Source organism: Periplaneta americana, chromosome 6 (genome assembly GCF_040183065.1).
Source record: "Periplaneta americana isolate PAMFEO1 chromosome 6, P.americana_PAMFEO1_priV1, whole genome shotgun sequence".
Classification (NCBI taxonomy): Eukaryota; Metazoa; Arthropoda; class Insecta; order Blattodea; family Blattidae; genus Periplaneta; species Periplaneta americana.
The window spans coordinates 15,978,236-15,998,803 of NC_091122.1; the positions used below are offsets into that span (position 1 = coordinate 15,978,236).

The 20,568-nt window shown below is 36.2% G+C and overlaps 1 protein-coding gene across 1 annotated transcript; it reads left to right on the forward strand.

Moving 5' to 3' along the window:
* Window positions 1–586: 586 nt before the first annotated feature.
* On the forward strand, window positions 587–20,241 carry LOC138702182 (probable glutamate receptor). Its single transcript, XM_069829786.1, has 9 exons — window positions 587–805; window positions 4,099–4,243; window positions 6,410–6,603; window positions 7,289–7,383; window positions 11,201–11,377; window positions 12,635–12,855; window positions 14,648–14,865; window positions 17,206–17,462; window positions 19,685–20,241. Exons 1-9 carry the CDS (start codon window positions 620–622, stop codon window positions 19,959–19,961), a joined length of 1,770 nt encoding a protein of 589 aa, XP_069685887.1. The 5' UTR covers window positions 587–619; the 3' UTR covers window positions 19,962–20,241.
* The last annotated feature ends 327 nt before the right edge of the window (window positions 20,242–20,568 follow it).

Consider the following 20,568-nt stretch of genomic DNA (forward strand, 5'->3'; position numbering starts at 1 on the left):
ATAGGAAAAAATAGATATTGGACTTTGCACCATTCTACTGCAACTGTACCCATTACTTAACCCTTTTCACAATCTGTGTTATATAATTAAATATGGAGAAATAATGTCTTTACATACCACTATTATTAATGAGTAAACACTGTACTATTGTTGTTTTCTATCAGTAAAAAAACATGACACAAATATGTGTACAATTATTCTTATAGCTACATTTTTTTATCTTATCTCCAATGTTTCATTTTGGCACTTTGCACCCTTGTACTTTAAAGTATCCAAATATCTTCACCGTAAAATGGGGTGATTAGGAATGCAGGGGTGAATAGAAATGGCTTTTTAATGTTTTTTATTTCTTAATTTCAGAGAGTAAATAATAATAATAATAATAATAATAATAATAATAATAATAATAATAATAATAATAATAATAATAATAATAATAATAACAATAATGTGGTAATTTTTTTATTCCTAATAAGTGGGAAAATAATCACTCTTCTTATTATATTTACTCTTTGACACTAAGAAATAAAACAATAGTAAAAATTCATTCCTATTCACCCCAGCATTCCTATTCACCTCATTTTATGGTAATAGGGATACGTTGTTAAACCATACTTTCATGTACATTTCAGCTCAAAAGTGGGCATCCATAACTGTGAGGGAGTATAAGTCACGAGGATGTGCACAAGAAGCTGATATTGTCTTTGTGGACTCAAAAATGCTGGACAAATACAGAGCTACCAGTCTCGTCGTGTTATTTTATGAAGATTGCGATCCAGAGCCAGTTGGTTCTCTTCTTAATCAGGTTGGCAAGACTAGAGATAATCTGAAGAGTATGTGTGCAGAGTTGAAATTAAGGCGATTGAAATACATTACAGTAGGAGATAAATAAGGTTGTAATTGATATTGCGTGGGCGAACTCTCATGTGTGGAGATTAGGTATTATCTTGCCCAATAACAATTCGTGACCTAGGGGTGACGTAAGGGGGTCACAAATTGTTATTAGGAAAGTTAATGCCGAGCTTCCACACATGTGAGTTCGACCATGCAGTGTCAATCACAACCTTATTTATCTCCTACTATACAGGGTGATTCACAGGATTTACCGTCCCTTATGGAGCTTATTTCCGAAGACATTCTAAGCAAAAAATGTCATATAAACTTTTGTCCTAATCTCAATATTTTCAGTGTTACACTAATTTGAAATTGTTAGTAAAATACCATTATTATTGAGTTTCAAGGGGAAAGAATATTAGAAATAAAGAATTAATTATTCAGGAGTATCATTTCTTTAATTAGCTAGTATTCTGAAGCTAAAAATGTGTTGTGAATTCCATAGTTCCTTCGACAGATTTTTTTTTTTTTTTTTCGATTTTTAACTACAAAATTACATTTTCTTACGCATTTATCACAACAATTGTTACAAATCACGCCACTCTTGTACATTCTTCAAGATTGTACATTAGGATGCATAATTAAACTGTAAAGAATCAAGTTCCTAAAGTCGTATGATTTATATTAATTTTTATGATAAGTGGGTAAGAATAATGCCATTTTTAGTGAAAAATTTAAAAACAAAATCTGTACAAAGCAACCGATAACAAATTTTTAGCTTCAGAACACTAGTCAATTAAAGAAATGATACTTCTGAATAGTTCATTCTTTATCTGTAATATTTTTTTACCCTTAAAACTAAAGAATAATGGTATTTTACTAACAACTTCAAATTAGTGTAATTCTGAACATATTGAGATTAGGACAAATGTTTATATGAGTTTTTTGCTCAGAATGTCTTCGGAAGTAAGCCCCATAAGTGACGGTAAATCCTCGTGAATCTGTATAGCCTCACTTAGGGCTGTCCTACTGGGCTTTCTTCTTATGTGATCTCTGGACAACAGTAAAGAAAACGTGCACCAATAAATATGAATGGAAATAAATTGTATGTCTTCACTTCAAAACATGACATTTATAATAAAAACTAATATAATCAGTGACAAAATACTTGGTAACGGTTACTAATAATTGGTGAATAAAAGACGACTTACTTTCCCAGGGTCAAAAATACAATACAAATGGAGTAAAAGTCATGTCGATATTTGTGCTATTAAAGAATTTATTGGCCACTTAATAATCTTTATATCGGATGGGCAAAATAAAACTGGCCTGGAAAATCTGTAATATTTACATTTATATATATTTATAGTTATAAGAGAGAGATTCGCATGCGCGGATATGTAACAGCAACCCATTGTTGCATCGAAATCACGGTTTCCTGCATTGTCAGGTCATTTCTGCGCCAGTCTTATACATATGAGCTGTTGAGGGCAGAAGTGGTGTAAATCAAAAACGGGTAATGAGGGTTAAAGTAAACATTCTGTAAAATACAGCGCAAAGTAGCAATTAATATTCATTTTATTTGAACTATTAGTAGTCAGTGGATAGCACGAAGGACATAATAATTGCTACTTTGCGCTGTATTTTACAGAATTTTTACTTTAAACCTCATCACCCAATTTTGACTTACACCACTTCTGCTCTGAACGGCTCATATAAATCCATATATTTCGTATATATTTTCCGTGGACCAGTTTTATTTTGCCCACCCCGTATCTAATTCATACTGTACATTCACATTACAATATCGCGCAATGCCTTCAGCCATCATTGTCATTTTCGGTTCTGTATAAATAAGAGAAATACTAAAGACTGCTAGTTCTGTGGTAGGCAAAGCAGCAGTTCAGAAGCGTGATGATGGAAAGTGAAGAACACATTGAAGATAAAGCTTCGACAAGTGGTGTGTAATTAGAAACCTATTCTGACAGGATGAAAAATAAAATATTATGGACGATATGAAAATATGCTGCAGTGACACGCATTTGTTCAGCGTACACTCTACAACCCTGTGATACTGGTATTCACCTCGTGTAGGTATTCAAAAAAAGTTTTCTGCACAAGTTTCTTTCTCTTCTTATATTTGTAGGAATTCCTATTACGACAAGCTAGTATTTTATTGATGCTATTGAAGTGTGTATAGGTACCGATACTGTTCAAGAATAATAGGAACTGACAACGAAATATATAAACTATAAAAAATATAGAAGAAAAATGAGAATAAAAAATCACACTATATTTTCGAACCATCAACCCTAAAAAATAACAGGCCAGCACTTTATTCACTATGCTACAGTACTACTCTTAATAATACCTTCTTACTTTACTTTTACAAGGCTAGAATGAAATTCAAACATTGAAACATTCATATCTCGAAAATTTAATGCCCTTTCCACAGAATTTTCGGATGGGTATGGGTAGGTATTTTTTCTTTCCATGAATATTGATGTTACAAAAGTTCAACAGAAATGGTATCCAGAACACTGAGGATTCCCCTTTTTAGTACCTATGCATAAGTAATATAAATTTATAAAAGTCAGTACTGTGTTGGAATGAATTTACACTTGATCATTAAGATGGAAGATATTAACTTCAACATTATTTTTAAATGTAATCTTCATCTTACGATGTTTGGTGACGTATACACGTCCGTTGATGTGACATATTAATGAATTTTTAAATACTATTATAGTCACAATCATGCCATGATATGAAAGAAAAATTTCACAACCTCAAGCGGGAATCGAACCTGCGACTTCCTGTATACGTCACCAAACATCGTAAGATGAAGATTACATTTGTAAAGATTCTTTCAAGCCATAAGCAGTGCTGACTAGATCAGATGCTATGGACAGTACTCTATAACAGAGTCGCCAGTATGAAAGGATAATTCCAAGGCTTTGGCATGAGATGAACTCGATAGCTCAGTGGTAGAGCGCCTGACCGGAGAATAGAAAGTCGCAGGTTCTATTCCCGCTCGAGGTTGTGAAAATTTTTCTTTCATACCATGGCATGATTGTGACTATAATAGTATTTAAAAATTCATCTTCAATTATTTTTAACTTTTCAACTTCCTTTCGTTCACATATTAATAACCGCACTTATATCTTTAATTTCTCCATTTAAAGAACGAATTAGTACATTTTTGAGGTACCTAATTTAAATTCTCTATTGGTCTGTGGCTTCCTGTACGTGGTTTTTCTGCAGTTGATCCGGAGATCTTGTCATGGAGGTCCTGCGCTGTTTGTATCATTGGATTCTACGGAAATCCCTGATTGGCTACTCAACATTCATATTCCTTACACATCAGAGGTTTACGTCTTACTGAAGGATAGAAGCAATCACCAAACAGGTAAAATCTTGCCCTCTCTTACCCTAAGAAACAGAGGCGTAGCATCCATGTGAGTGTTGGAAGTGTTGCTTCTCCACTTAATCACTGAAATATATAGGTACGTATAGCAGGTATTACTGTATAGATAGGTACCATTATTATGTTATGTTAGCTTTATTTAGTATTTCTTATCATTTGGTCGAAAACGAGTATTCCAAAAAGTTACAAATAATTTTTCTCGCTTGCTAGATATTGAACTGATATTTCCAGACCTGTTCGTGAGAGAGTTGCATTTTTAATCGCAGTGTTCGTTCGTTCCATTTTTTTTTTAACTTCTACAAATGCCTCATAGAATTTTCGACTAAGATTTGTAGGCTCTCAATTCTTGTGCCAACTCTTTTAATAAATTTGAATATACACCATATATTTCGCATCAAGCTATTCAAGATCTCAACTATTTCTAGAATTTATTTCTATCTTCACATACGGTAATGAGTTCATTATTAGTTTAATGTAAACATGATACATTTTTCTCTTCCATATTTATGAACAGGAAATATGATGAACCTCAGAATCATAGATTAAACTTCATAAGTGACATCAAGTGCTACTTGTTTTCTTTGTAGACAGATACCGGTACTACTTTTGTATCAGTCCAGTTCATTGTTTCAGTTATATACACGAAATGAAACTAATATACTTGCATAAAGGACGACCACCAAGCAAACATATATTAATGAGTCCTCTATTTTTTCTTAAAAAATAATAGTAATAATTAAAATTAAATGGGAACATAGGAATATGTGCATGTTATTTATTTTGCTACAAAGATTGTTTTGCAGTTTAGGTAAAATGGACGACCTGTACAAGTTGAGATGGATTTTATTGTAAGTCTTAAGTAAATAATAATAAATGTACCGTGCGTTCATTTCAAAACTTCCCACCTTGAACAATTTTAGATGTGCAGGTGACAAGATTATGAGGTAAAACACAGTTAGTTTTAGTTTAGTTTTCAGTGGGAAAGTGCAAAACCGCTAGTGATTGAATGCCCTGTTCTATCTCTACACTCCTTAATCTCCACTTTTGAATTTAAAATTGCATCCTCTATCTTCAGATACATCATTTTAAAGGGGCTGAATAAATTCTATCCATCTACAAAAAAATCATAATAATTGAGTCCATCTGTTTCTGAGATAGAGCCACAAACTTATCATTTAATGAATAACAATAATAAGCTTCCAGGGGTTAAAAATTAATACAAGCCATTTATAACAAAATATGACAATATAAATAGAATGGCAATAGTTCACGGTCTGTTGATAAATACCAAACGATCTTAAACACGCGACATGAAGAAAGAAGAAAAATCACCGAAAAATTTCCTGATGACAGGAACTCCAGTCGTACCAGGAAAACAACAAATTTGTTTTCTATTACAAACAGTTGTTGTTCAGTACCTTCATAATACGGTCTAATGTCAACTAATTTTAATTAATTGAATAATACGTTTCTGGCTCTATCTAGAAATGGATGGACCGAATTATATATTTATTTCTACATCTTGATTACACAACTTTTAATTTTTGGTTGATGGATATGGTTTATCTTTCCCTTTAAAATTATATCTGAAGAAATAGGGTGCAATTTGAAATTCAAAAGTGGGGGTGAGGGATGACTTTGTGAAACAGAAAATTCAATCAGCCATGTTTTGAGCTTTCTTCTCGAAAACTGGATCGAAGTGTTTTTCGTCGCCAAAACAGTGCCCCTGCACATCTAAAATTATTCAAGGTGGGAACTTTTGAATGAACCATGGTATAAAATTTATCAGTAAACGAACGAAGAATTAAATACCGGTACCAGTATGTGCCTGAATGCATATAGAGTGTTAGTTGGGAGGCCGGAGGGAAAAAGACCTTTAGGGAGACCGAGACATAGATGGGAAGATAATATTAAAATGGATTTGAGGGAGGTGGGATATGATGATAGAGAATGGATTAATCTTGCTCAGGATAGGGACCAATGGCAGGCTTATGTGAGGGCGGCAATGAACCTCCGGGTTCCTTAAAAGCCAGTAAGTAAGTATGTGCCTGAATGTCTAAGTAAACAAAAATACACTAGCATAATGGTATCACAATGACAGTAACTTAATTTTGCTATATTACTTCAACGAATACTATATGCTTCCAGGGCAACTCAAAATGGTGGAACTGTATCACATAGATGAGGAAATTTCACATCTTCAAGTAAATGAATTAGCTTGGCAGCATACTTATGAAGAAGTGGATCGTTCCCTACACCACAAGTGGCAATTTTCTAAACAGCAGAAACACCAGCGCCGCTGTGATCTCCAAGGTGCACTTGTGACAGCTGCCTACCCTGAGGTAAACCGTGTAGTTCTAAATGCCTATAATCAGGAGCTCGTAGTTCAAAATTAAGTTTAATATTTTACAATAAGGTAGCTGTAGAAGTACTGCATTATATAAACAGATATAAACTATTTAAAGTACTGGCGTGTCTAACGAGACTGGAAACTCATATTTTAGTTCTCTCTCTTTCTTTTTTATTTTTTACAGGGTTGGAAATACTTATATGCAAATAAATACTGTACCTAGTTGATTGTCTTATTTAAATCCTTCTTAGAAACGAAATAACTACATTTTCTGAAGATTTTGCCTTTTGGATATATTTTCGTAGATTGAAATCATTCAAGAGAATAGAAAAGCAGAGTTCAAATTTTGGGTACTTAAGGGGGGAGGAGAGGGAACTATTTCCTAAATACTTTCTCCCCAACTGAGTATGCGCTTCAGTTAGTCTATCCTTGCAGAGTGCAACGAAGTAAAAAAATATATGTAATATATAAAGATGATACATTAACCTGCTTTTGGTGAAATTACATTAATAGATCTGTTGGTTTTAAAAACTGATAAATTGTAATATTAATTGTTATAGAATCTCTGCTTTTTATATTTTTAAGTTCACTTGAGAACGAACATAATTTCCGAAATTGTTTTAATATTTCAAGTGTTTCATGAAGTACTGTACTCATTTTATATTAATTTATTTTAGATCATGTTGAGGCCTGATGACCCAACAGGTATAAAGGCTGCCTTCCACAGATCAATCGAGGGATTCATGGAGACATTATCTGCAACTAACCTAACGTAAGAGTGGGAGAAAATGGTAAAAATTTATTGTAAAACAATAGCAAGTACTGGTCCACACCTGTGGAGTAACGGTTAGCGCGTCTGGCCACAAAACCAGGTGGTCCGGGTGCGATTCCCTGTTGGGACAAGTTACCTGGTTGAGGTTTTTTCCGGAGTTTTTCCTCAACCCAATATGAACAAATGCTGGGTAACTTTTGGTGTTGGACCCCAGACTCATTTCACCGGCATTATCACCTTCATCTCATTCAGATGCTAAATAACCCAAGATGTTGATAAAGCGTCGTAAAATAACCTACCAAAATAAAAAAAAATAGCAAGTACTGTATTTCCAAATAAGAAATGGAAAAATATTACCGACATATAATTTATATACAATATCACAAATTAACATTTGTAACATTATGGCATAAATCCATTGATTACGGGAATAGCCTTCTTAGTTATACAGTCCCAATGAGGGGTGCAATGTTTTTGCACAGGGTACGGATGTTGTAGTCTTATAGAGTTGTTGTTGTTTTCTAATGCCAGGCGTTTGACAATAAAGTCAAAAGGGTATCTGTCGGATACAGGGGGGAGAGCCATTAATCCTTCCCATTGAAGGCTTTAAGGAACCAACATGGACAAATACCCAATGTCCCATCCCTACCTTCCCGTGGTGCAGCTGTTAGTAAGCATAATTTTACAAGCTGAACTAAAGGGAGGGGCTACTCATCAATTAGCACTGGTCAGCTTGATGAATTAATGACTGAATTTGGTATAATTTTCCTCTATTCAATACCTAATTCCCTCTTTACCCTTCCCTATCCAGTCCTCTGACTGAACTCTTACTTTCTTCGACCCCGACGGCATTAGAGCATTCGAGGCCTAGGGGTTCATTTCACTTTCCTTCCTCCTCTTTCTACTTTTCTGTTCCTAGTGCTGACCTGCTATGGCACTAAAATCGTCCTCCAGTGGCTTAAGGAGGGAAGGCTGGTGACCAACAAGATCTCCCAGCTAGGTCCAGTGGACCCGTCGACCAACAGCAGGTGTGGTCCTCCAGACATTCTGGGGGTTGTGTGTGAATGAAGTAGCCACCAAAACGTTAAAATATGGTGTTCACTTAAATCGGCTACAACTTGCCATTTTCTCCAATATGAAATGAGTCTTATAGAGTGGAGGCTGTAGAACAAGTCTTTCAATTAGTACATACAAGATGGTGATTTAGGACAGTTAGTTAAGAAACAGACTGAGCACGTAGCAAAATATTATCAGTTAAATCTTAATACTGTATATTCTTTGAACTGACAGTATTTACGTTATGTATATTTTTATTTTATTGGGTTATTTTACGATGCTGTATCAACATCTAGGTTATTTAGCGTCTGAATGATATGAAGGTGATAATGCCGGTGAAATGAGTCCGGGGTCCAGCACCGAAAGTTACCCAACATTTGCTCGTATTGGGTTGAGGGAAAACCCCAGAAAAAACCTCAACCAGGTAACTTGCCCCGACCGGGATTCGAACCCGGGCCACCTGGTTTCGCAGCCAGACGCGCTGACCGTTACTCCACAGGTGTGGACTGTTATGTATATGTATTGACAGGAAAAAATATTTTGTCATAGTTTATTATAATTAGCTCCAAGATAATTAGCTCTCTGATAAAGGAAAGAAATTTTCCTCCTTTCAAAGTTATTTCTTGAATTTATCACTGAACTCAATTGAAAAATTCTGTGCCATATCAGTGATACACTAGCACGTAGAATAGGTCACCCAATTTCGATAATGAAACTGCAGTTGTATTGGTTCCAATATTTTAATTTTGTTTCAGTTTGCAAATAGACTGTATGGGTCTATGATAAGAGGAGTAATTAATGAAAGGCATGCAATATATTTTTTCTTCATATGAAGCAATATTTTCGAAATTACCCGCAAGCTCACAACAAATTTTGTACTATGGTTCACTCAAAATGTATTTTACGTGTCTATTATCAATTTCAAATTGCGCAGCTCGCGATTACAGATCAAATGAGAGGTCACACAGGTCTCAATGCCGAGATATTACTGAGAGAGGTCACATAGAACATTTAATTTTATACTAAACTTCGGTGTGAGGGAATGTGACGTCTTTGGGTGTGGTACAGACAGGGCTGGGCAAAATAGGCCTACTGACATCCAAGTATTTCAAATACAAATACAAAATACTTCAAAGAATAGTATTTGAAATACAAATACAAAATACTTTAAAAAAATTAACCAAAATATATTTGTATTTCAAATACTCAAAATACATTTGTATTTCAAATACTCGATACAGTATACAAAGAAATAAGAATATTACTGAAAATCTAAGTATTTTTACCTCGAAGTTTTATATAAACACTGTAACTGAACATTCTTCCTTTTCCCAGTCAGCAATGAAATTATGCCATATATGAATAATTATGGCTCCCTTTAAAAAAAAAACACTCTCTCAAAAAGTTTATCAGATAAGGATCCCCTTGCTTGTGAATGAATAAATCCTGCAAAACAGAACAGTCTTTCTACAGGCGCAGAAAGCTTGTTTCAATGTTGGATATTTCTGTAGAGTGCACAGGGTTGTCCCTTTGTGTGAGCTCATACTCCGCAGTAGACAATTTCTTTTTTGCTTTTCAAAGTCTGTTGTACTTGAGTTGAAAACATAAGAATTGTTTTGATCGTCTTCAGCAGAGAACTGCCCAGCTGATTTCACGCACATATTCTGTGTCCTCTTCTTATCATTTGGTAAGACAGTGTCAGGTAGTCAGCCATCCATCTTAAATGATGGGTGGAAGCAAACTGCCAAAATAGATCTGGGGTCAGATCAAATATTGCTTTAAATATTGATGAAAGCGAACTTATTAGGATTGGAGTTACTTGGAATAGGGGCGTAGATTACTAGATAACAGAATATGTAATCTGTTTTGGAGGGAAATTAATGTGGGAAAAAGTTGGCCATAATAGCATGTCTTCTCATTTTGCATTAAATCAAAGGCTACGAGATTGGGTTTCAGAACTGCACAATATTCTTCAAGGTACTGAAATTCAACAACTTTGAAAGTTGACGATCCCAGTTTTTCACATATACTGTTTATACCGGTATCATGTTTGAATTCCAATATTTGAGAGACTGAGTCAATAAGACAATTCCATCGAGTTGGGCAAGGAAACTTTAATGAATATTTCAAGACATCTGATATAATTTCTGAGAATTTGGGTCTCCTAGACGCATTCCATAATGCTGAACATTGGAAATTTCTTTATGGCATTAAGGAAATCAGTTGTGGCAAGAAAACTAAGTGTATGTCTAGCACATCTGAAATAATAATAATAATAATAATAATAATAATAATAATAATAATAATAATAATAATAATAATAATAATAATAATAATAATATTTATTTGTCAAACTTGCACAAGAAGAAGAAGAAAGTATTTTGAGTATTTGAAATACAAAATACATCAATTTTATGTATTTAAATACAAAATACAAAATACTTTCTAAAATCCTTACAAATTACAAAATACAAATGTATTTCAAATACGTATTTGAAATTCATGTATTTCAAATACTGCCCAGCCCTGGGTACAGAAATCATATTGGTTCTTAGTCTAACTATTAATAACATTATTCGATTGTGGCTCAGTCTTGTTACAGTAAACGTGTGAAATTCCGTCATTTTTATTGCATTATAGATCTTAGAATGGATGCTCATTCTCGATTGTGAGAAAGACGTCAAAAATGTCTTACATTAAGGTATAGCGAAATTTTGAACGCGTTATCTGTTGAATCCAGTGTTTTTTCTAATATGCTCAGACTTAAGCATGAAATAGCCGGCGGAGAGCTCGTGGGCGAACCTAATGCAACAGGACAATGGACAGGAACGATAGGAATGCTGCAGCAAGGATTATGCAACATATCTCTTCTTGTGCTGACGCCCTCCGCAGACATGCTGTCTGTTGTAGATTTCCTCAGCCCTATTTCTACTTCACAGTGAGTCTATGACATAATAATAAGTTGTGTTTTCGTACAACAGTAAGTGCGACTGCATTTGCTATACACACATTAGAAACATAATTTTATATTGTCCCAATTGACCAGTCTTCTGGTGTAGTAGTCAGAGTTGCTGGCCATAGTTCATGAAGTTCCGTGTTCGATTCCCAGACAGGACACAGGGATTTTTCCTTAAAGGAAACTGTTCCTATGTTTGTCTATGGTCTGGAACTTAGGTTAAGTCTACGTTTAAGATCTTTCCTGGCGCTACATAATCATACATGATCATCACTCTTTCATATCACTGGGGAAACATAACTGCCTTTCAGCTGCTCAACCTCAAAAGTGCCTTACACATAAGCCACTGCCGGAAGGGAAGATCAGAAATGTCGAAAGACAACCTGGTGATAGTGAGGGGGGGAGGGAATCCCAATTACATGTATTTTCTTTATTAACTTATATATATTTTACATATATATACTGTGTCCTGCGCCGTGGCATCGTGGTCTAAGGCATTCTGCCTAGGACTCGCTTTACGGAATGCGTGCTGGTTCGAGTCCTCATGGGGGAAGAAATTTTCTCATGAAATTTCGGCCAGTGTATGGGACCGGTGCCCACCCAGTATCGTGATGCACTTGGGGAGCTATGCTAGGTAGCGAAATCCGGTTGCGAATACCAGCTATAACAGCTGGGTGGATCATCGTGCTAACCACACGATACCTCCATTCTGGTTGGATGATCGTCCACCTCTGCTTCGGCATGTGGGTGTGAGGCCAGCAGCCGGCTGGTCGGTCTAGGCCCTTCATGGGCTGTAGCGCCACAGATTATTATTATATATACTGTACATAAAAATTCAATGCAAAGACTAACTATTTTGGTATTTATGAGAGGTTGTATTTAATTTCGGTTAATATCGTTCAAATAAAAGTTATGAAGGTAAACAGAGACAAGTGGAAGGGGTGAAAATAATATAGTCTTAAATCACAGAGATAAAATTTTACAGGAGAGCATGTTAAAGGTTTAGAGTCCAATGCTATTAGGTGCTGTAACATAATTTCTTTGTCATATACTTACGTCACTTGTTGAGTAATTTTTATAATGTTTACTAGTAGCTTCCTCATATGTGTAAGAAATTAAATCGCACAAAAAACCATTTTTGTTAAACATGTGGCTTTGGACTATCTCATTTTAACCCCTTCAATTTATTGTGCAAGTATGACTGTAAGTATTATGACGTGTTGTAATCCTGTGTTGCAGTTTTCGCCTCATAGTTCGCAAGCCAGAGCATCAATTCTCAATGAGAACTCTGTACTCTGAATTCAGCCCCTGCATATGGGCTGTCTGCGTAGCATTCTTCTCCCTGTTTGTTGTACTTGTTACTGTCCTGAGCCACTTTTATGAGAAGTATGGAATTCCTGTGAGGAGGATTGAATTCACAGAAGGTTTACTCTTCGTCCTGGGAAATTTTTCTAATCAAGGTAATGAATTTATTCTGAACGCTACGAAAAATTGTTTCCAAATTGTTGTTGTTGTTGTCGTCGTTGTTTTCTAATGCCAGGCGTTTGACAATAAATTCATTTGACCTCTTGCACTCCAATATTTTTCAAAGATATTGTCATGGTTAGCCACTGTAGCACAGATTTTGAGGTGTTTCGAATCCATTTCTTGATTTGAATTGCACAATGGGCAGTTAGGGGACTGATATATTCCAATTCTATGCAGGTGCTTGGCGAAACAATCATGGTCTGTTGCCAATCTAAATGCAGCTACAGATGATTTGCGTCTTAAGTCGGGAATTAACTCTGGATTATGATGCAGAGAGTTCCATTTTTTCCCTTGAGATTGTGTTATTAAATTTTGTTTGTTGAAGTCTAAGTATGTAGATTTAATACATCTTTTCACAGAATAATGCGTAGAAGGGTAGTGTATGTGACAGAAATATCTACGTGTCTAGAAGAATTTATATGTTTTTGTTCCTTATTCTGCTCTGATATAACGGGAAACTCCGATCATCATCATCATCATCATCATCATCATCATCAACTCTGAAAAATCACCGTAATTTAAGTGTCATTGAATACAAAGAAACACATGATTTCTCTGCATAAGAACAATTTGTAAAACTCTTTACATGACACCAGTTTTAGTGACTTACGTAGCTCAGGGACTATACTTCGTTCTATAATGTCTGACATGCGACGTAAACATTGCCGAAAGAGGAGGAAAGAAGTATAATTGCTATTCAACTAATGGAAAAAGTCTCATTCCATGCTCATCTTGAAGTTGGGTGGTGACAACTCTGGCTACTATAGTCCCGCCGCTCTAATTTCCAGCAGCCAATCGCGTTGCTGGTCGGGTACATTTAAACGTGTGCATCTTGTGATTCGCTGATTCATTCTTTAAGGCTCGATAAATACATAATATAATCGCGCGCCATTTTAGCTCTTTCGTTGGTGTTCGCAGAAAGCACACGAAGACGTTATTTGCCGCTCAATTATTTGCTGAATTACATTGCGTTTGATTTATTATAATAGGAGCTACGACATGATAATGTTTAACGGTGTGGCAAATAGATTCCTCGTATGGTAGCTCGGCAACGTAAGAACAAAAATGGCGAATGATACTACCTACCTAGACTTTATAGAGCCTTCACTTTCTAAGACGTAAGCAAAGAGGTGGAGTCACACCGGAAATAACAGCATCGGGACTATAGCAACAGACATCTACAATGAACACCGATCAAAATACCCCTCATTTCTCATGAAAAACAGGAACTGAAAAGTTTACAGTGGACTATAGTGGACTTAATGTTGTCAACAAACAGTTAGATACATTAAGAAGATTGATTGAAGTTGGATGGGGGTAGAACGCTTCAGACCACTCAACTCCAAGATAAGCGTGGAATGAGATTTCTGCCATTTGTTCAATAGCAATTATCCTTCTTTCTCTTACTTTCGGCAATGTTAACGTCGCCTGTCAGACATTATGGAAGGAAGTTTAATGCTCCTAGGCTACAGTCAGGTGAGAGAAATTGTGCTAGGCTGATAATCTCTTGGGTTCCTCCCCCCCCCCCCCCCCAGACTTTTCCCAGCTGTAGTAAGGCAAATATCCCTTAAATGCCACCTTGTTATCACCAAATCTATCGGCGCTAAATAACCACGCAATTGATAGAGCATCGTTCAATAACTTGCTATAAAACAGTCACAGTTTGGGTGGACTGCTGTTAACTATTTGTGAGTGTTTCTTCTGAAATAACGCGTGTTATAACAGCCTGGCATCATGTGCCGAGCTGCCTGTCCATGAGGAAGGTCTGCTTCTTGGTCGTACTGACTGGGTACCTCCTGAACGTGTCTTACGTCTCCCAGCTCCAAGCCCAGCTGACAGCAGGGGATGCAAAGCTGCCATTCCGAACTCTGAACGAACTGGTGGACTTGAATACGTATCCTGTGCTGATCTACAGGAACAGCTTTCCGCACCAAACTGCGCAGGTCAGTTGCCGTGATGGTACAGACATAATGTTCAAGTAAAATTGCTCATTTTTAAGGAGAAAAATGAAACATTATTTTATTCAACAAAATCATCAGCCCATTAGCATGCTCTGTATTAACAGCGCAATTTTACTTGGTTTATTTAGTATTCTTGATCATGGAAAATTATGTGATGCCGAGACTAGTCACATACACAGCTATTACCTATGTGCTAGAATGAGATAGTGCTAGTGAACAAGTTGTTGTTATTGTTGTTGTGTTGTTGTTTTCTAATGCCAGACGTTTGACAGTAAAGTCATTTGACCTCTTGCACTCCAATATTTTTCAAAGCTATTGTCATGGTCATCCACTGAAGCACAGATTTTGAGGTGTTCCAAATCCATTTCTTGGTTTGAGTTGCACAATGGGCTGTTAGGGGACTGATATATTCCAATTCTATGCAGATGCTTGGCCAAACAATCATGGTCTGTTGCCAATCTGAATGCAGCTACAGACGATTTTCGTGGTAAATCGGGAATTAACTGTGGATTATGATGCAGAGAGTTCCATTTTTTCCCTTGGGATTGTGTTATCAAATTTTGTTTGTTGAAGTCTAAGTATGTAGCTTTAATGAGAGTAATACTTAGATTTAGTAACAGGTCTGTAAGTAGCAGTGCTGCCCTTCTTTGCTAAAGCATCCGCATTCTCGTTTTCCAGGATTCCACAATGGGATGGTATCCATTGGAATACAATTCTTTTATTGAGTGATATTAATTGAGAAAGCATTTTAGTTATTTCTGCTGTTTGAGATGGAGGTGTGGGTTTAGAGACTATTGATAGAATAGCTGCTTTGGAATCTGACAATATAACTGCATTCTTAAATTTATTGATGTGGCATAGAAGATTCCTGAGACTTTCACTTATTGCAATGATTTCTCCATCAAAACTTGTTGTTCCATATCCAAGAGATCTATAAAGTGAGAAGAGACAGCACGTAACACCTGCACTGGCTAGTGAACAAGTAATAAAACACATATTGTGCACATGCTTCATTTGTGGGGCTGTAACATTGCTACTTATCATTATGTAGGCTACTGAAATATTAGCACAGACTGCTGGTAACTGTTTAAGTGGTAGAAATATATTTTGCTGTTATTTATCTGCGTGTTTGTGATGACTGCTCGGAACCAACATGAATTTGACAGTTCACTGATAGTGAAAGTTTTTTTTTTGTAGAATTTTCGTAAAAACTGGAAATAAAAAATACTGCGTTCAAATGACGTGTAGAAGCTACTGTGAAAAACATTACTGAAGGTGGTGCAACAATGTACTACTGTATCAAGGCTTCTATACACTCAATAGGTTATCTCATTTTTCATTAGCCAATCAAATGGATGATTGGCTGATGACGCGCGAAGAGTCAACAATGAATTGTCACTGGAGGCTCTTATGATTAACCCACTGAATATGCCTGAAGGACAAAATGTCATAAATCGTTAATATAAAATCAATATAATGAGAACTATAGTAAAAAAACATCACTGGTATCGGTTGCTAACCCTCCACAAACAAAATCGTCATCTTTAAAATGATCAGAGCATACGCTGCTTGTATCAGGATTGAATTTATCCTATCTTTTGCACGCAGTTACCTATTTTTTTCTAATTCCTAAATCTTTAGGAATGGTAAAGAAAGACAACTCTTCATTTTTATCGTTAGAATTGTTGCATACAGCAAAAACACACCTTTGACCTGGCATAATGAATTGAAAATAACATAAAGAAGAAAAAACTCGAGATATGCTTTGAAGCATTTGAGCTTTGGCGTGCTTAGCTATCTTGTGACGTCAGAATCGCTCACCTTTCCCCATTGATCCCTCGCCAACAAGCTCGATACTAATGCAACCTTTGAGAAGTTTAGAAGCCTTGCTACTGTATTAGAAGTCAAAATCTTGCTTCTTGCAATTTGTGAAAATTTTGTTGAATCTGGGAAATATAAAATCAATTATGAACGGAAATAAATACAGTAAAGAAATTGTTCCAACAATTTTTTTCAGTTGACTTAAATTAATGTGATATTAAATATCTAAAAAAAATTAAATAACAATACTAAAATAAAAAATAAAATACTACCTTTGTTCTGAAGAGTTTGACGCAAATGTGCCTTCTATTAAAATTACTTTTCAGGCATAGTGACCCTTCGATATAGACGTATTTATGCCAAAAAATCCCAAATATTGTTTCTGATACTTGACTACCACATTTTGAAATGTAGGTTTCCCTGGAATTCAGCATTCAGATTACAGCATCGTTAAATAACCAATAGAAGTGTGAAGCATGATTTTGTTTATTTTTGTTGTAGAATGCTTCTCGTGGAGTTATGAAAAAATTAAAAACCATTCTGGCGCAGCACAAAGATTACCTGTTCACCAACTTCTATGCAGCACTTGAGCACGTCTGCAATGAGCAGGCTGTCATGTTTGCGTCATACAGCATTATGCTGCGGTTGATCAGAGACACGGATTGCCCAGTTGTAGTACTGCCTGACCAGTACTTCAAGGGAATTGTGGCACTGCCAACTACAAAAGAATTTTTATACAAGAAACTTTTCAATTACCAGTAAGTATGTCACCATCACTGTGTCTTATTTCAAGACTCAGGTGGTGGATACTTCTTTCGTAACGTTCTTCATAGAATGCTCGCCATCAAAATCCCTTCATGGTGGTATATTCAGTAGTTTCCCCTTATTTCTGAAATGATGACGAGTATGATAGCTACTGAATTGCAAAAACCATAATGTATTTCTATGCTTATTTTAAAATGAAGGGAATATTAATTTTGACTGACTCGTAGGTGCTTAATGTGAACTAAATCTACACTGTAAGTCAGAAGAAATTGCTAGGCACGAACTGCATACTAAAAACCACTTTTCGGTACCTGGGATGCTAAAACTGTATATTTCTCCTATGATCACATATGGATGCCCAATTTCCAGTAGTGCAGCACATTATAAGGTGCAAAGCTTTCAAAACAGCTGTTAATGCAGCTTAAGAAACACTCACTTGTACAGTCTTCTTCAAGGTCAACTGATAAGAGAACACATTAAAAACTTTCTCATGACCTTTTCTTCAGTTTACCCCTCACTCCTACTGAAATCTTCAATCTTGGCCAGAACTAAACTTCTCTCTTTTTCATCAATAACAGAATGCCAGCACACACATTGATAATCGATTTTGCAAATTCTTAATGTAAAAGTTAATCTTGAACCTTTTCTTCTTGTTATTAAGTATTTTAGCAAATTCTACATATTTACAGTAATCATTGTTCAAAACCTCTGGATAAGAATATGTCAGAGGAAGAACAATTGTTTATATTACATCTGAAATCTGATTAGGTAGTGTAATAATGTTACTAGTCAGCGATGTATGCAAGAGAGGGGGAAAGAAACTGGCCACTCTACTCCATTATCTCCTGGCTTGGTTGCTTCATGAATAATGTTATCGGTATCACTTATGAGGTTCAAACAAAAACATAACCATTTATGTAGGATACCGGATGGAGCTCCCTGGGCTCTATTCTCAACATTGTTTATTTAAACATAAACTTAAGCTTTTAGAACCGGAAAGCCGAGAGGGATGAGAAGAGAGGAGGGAGGAAGCATCAAAGAGCGTATTCTGAATCTCACCGGACTGGTGGACATCAATGACGTCACACTGCAGCGAAACAGGAACAAAACTGCTGGAAGGTTCAATGGCTATCATGGTGGCTGTACAAGTTGTTGTCTGTGCTATGCTGGCAAGATTTTGCGAAATTTCCATACTGTCATCTCGTTCAAAGAAATGAGGATATAAACAATTTATTTCTTGAACCAATAGTAATAACTGGTCCATTGATATTGTTTTTACGTTGTGCTCATTACAAACAATACAGCAGAACACACCGCCATGACACAACAGTGCACAATGTCATTCGTCTGCTAATTCCCGCCCTATACAAGAACCAATCAGATTCACTGATGGCGGCTGATGGAGACAGCCACCACAATTGCAAAGAGCGTATTCCGAATCTCACTGGTGAGCAATCTGATGGCATCACGGTGTTTCGAATTCCACCGATGACGTCATTGATGCTCCACCGGTGTCTCCCGGTGCCATCAACTTGCAGAGGTGGTGGCACTCTCCATCAGCCGCCATCAGTGAATCTGATTGGTTCTTGTATAGGGCGGGAATTAGCAGACGAATAACATCGTGCACTGTTGTGTGATGGCGGTGTGTTCTGCTTTAGTTCTGCTGTATTGTTTGTAATGAGCACAACGTAAAAACAATATGTTAATGGCTTATGAGCGAACATATCAACGGACCAGTTATTACTACCGGTTCAAGAAATAAGTTGTTTATGATCTCTTTTATTCGAATGAGATGGGAGTACGGAAATTTCGCAAAATTTTGCTAGCGTAGCACAGATAACCACTTACACAGTCGCCATGACAGCATCGATTCTTCCAGCAGTTTTGTTCCTATTTTCGTTGCAACGTGACGTAATTGATGCCACCGGACCGGTGAGATTCGGAATACGCTGAAACTAATGGAACCAGTGTGACACTGGTGGAGCATCAGTGACGTCATTGTTGAAATTCGGAACACCGTGATGCCATCAGATTGCTTAGCGCTGAGATTCGAAATACGCTCAAAATAATTTCCCTCAAACTCCATTTACTGGAAATTAGAAAGTAAAAAAAAATATTCAACTTATTTATTTAATATGAAACAAACACTTCAGTTGTTACTGTGTTAGTCAGATGGAATACCGTAATTGAAACAGAATTTACTTTTCTGTTTTAGAATTCATCTCCTAATGGAAAGTGGGGTGGAATCCCGGTTGCAGATGAGACACAGATGGAGTAACATGAAGCAAGTTTCCGAGAATTTCCAAGTTATCGAATTGAAGCACATTTTCCCTCTTCTCTTTCTTTATGTCGGTATCATTTTCGTAAGCATTGTGATGCTCGTTATAGAGAAGATGTATTGGATAGCATGTCAAGCTGCTCACACTGCAGTCAGAGCTGACTTTAAGAACTCTTTCACTTATACTCAGAGTCATAATACGGGTAGATTATAATTTAATGAACATGAACACAGTACCTAGAATGATTACATGTTGTAATGAAATAGATTACATATGATTAAAGAAGAAATGAAGAAGAAGGTGTTAATACTTCATACAATTAATAGAGCAATATAATTATGATGACTGCCTCATCCCATTTTGAATAGAAATGTGCTGTTTCCATTTGAAATTAATTAAAAATATAAAGGTGCTGCTACGAATATAACACCGCAGTGTTAAGTGGAACAAAAAACAATGCTTCTGCACTCGGATTGGGCGCACTTCCGAACAGGGGCAGCGGTATTTCCCCTAAGGTTAGAGCCCAGTTTAGGTGTGTGTATATTAATCGAAAATCAGGGGCTAGAAAATATTGAGAATAGGACGCATGTTTATATGACATTTTTTTCCGATTAATACACACACACCTAAACTGGGCTCTAACCTTAGGGGAAATGCCGCTGCCCCCTGTTCGGAAGCGTGCCCCTCGGTTTACATGTTTTATGCCTACTTATGAGACACAAGTACCATCATTTCCCATAACTATGGTCCTGGAACACAACTATGGTCCATTCAAATTTTGTACTCCATAAAGTAGTACCTCATTTATCTATATTTTTGC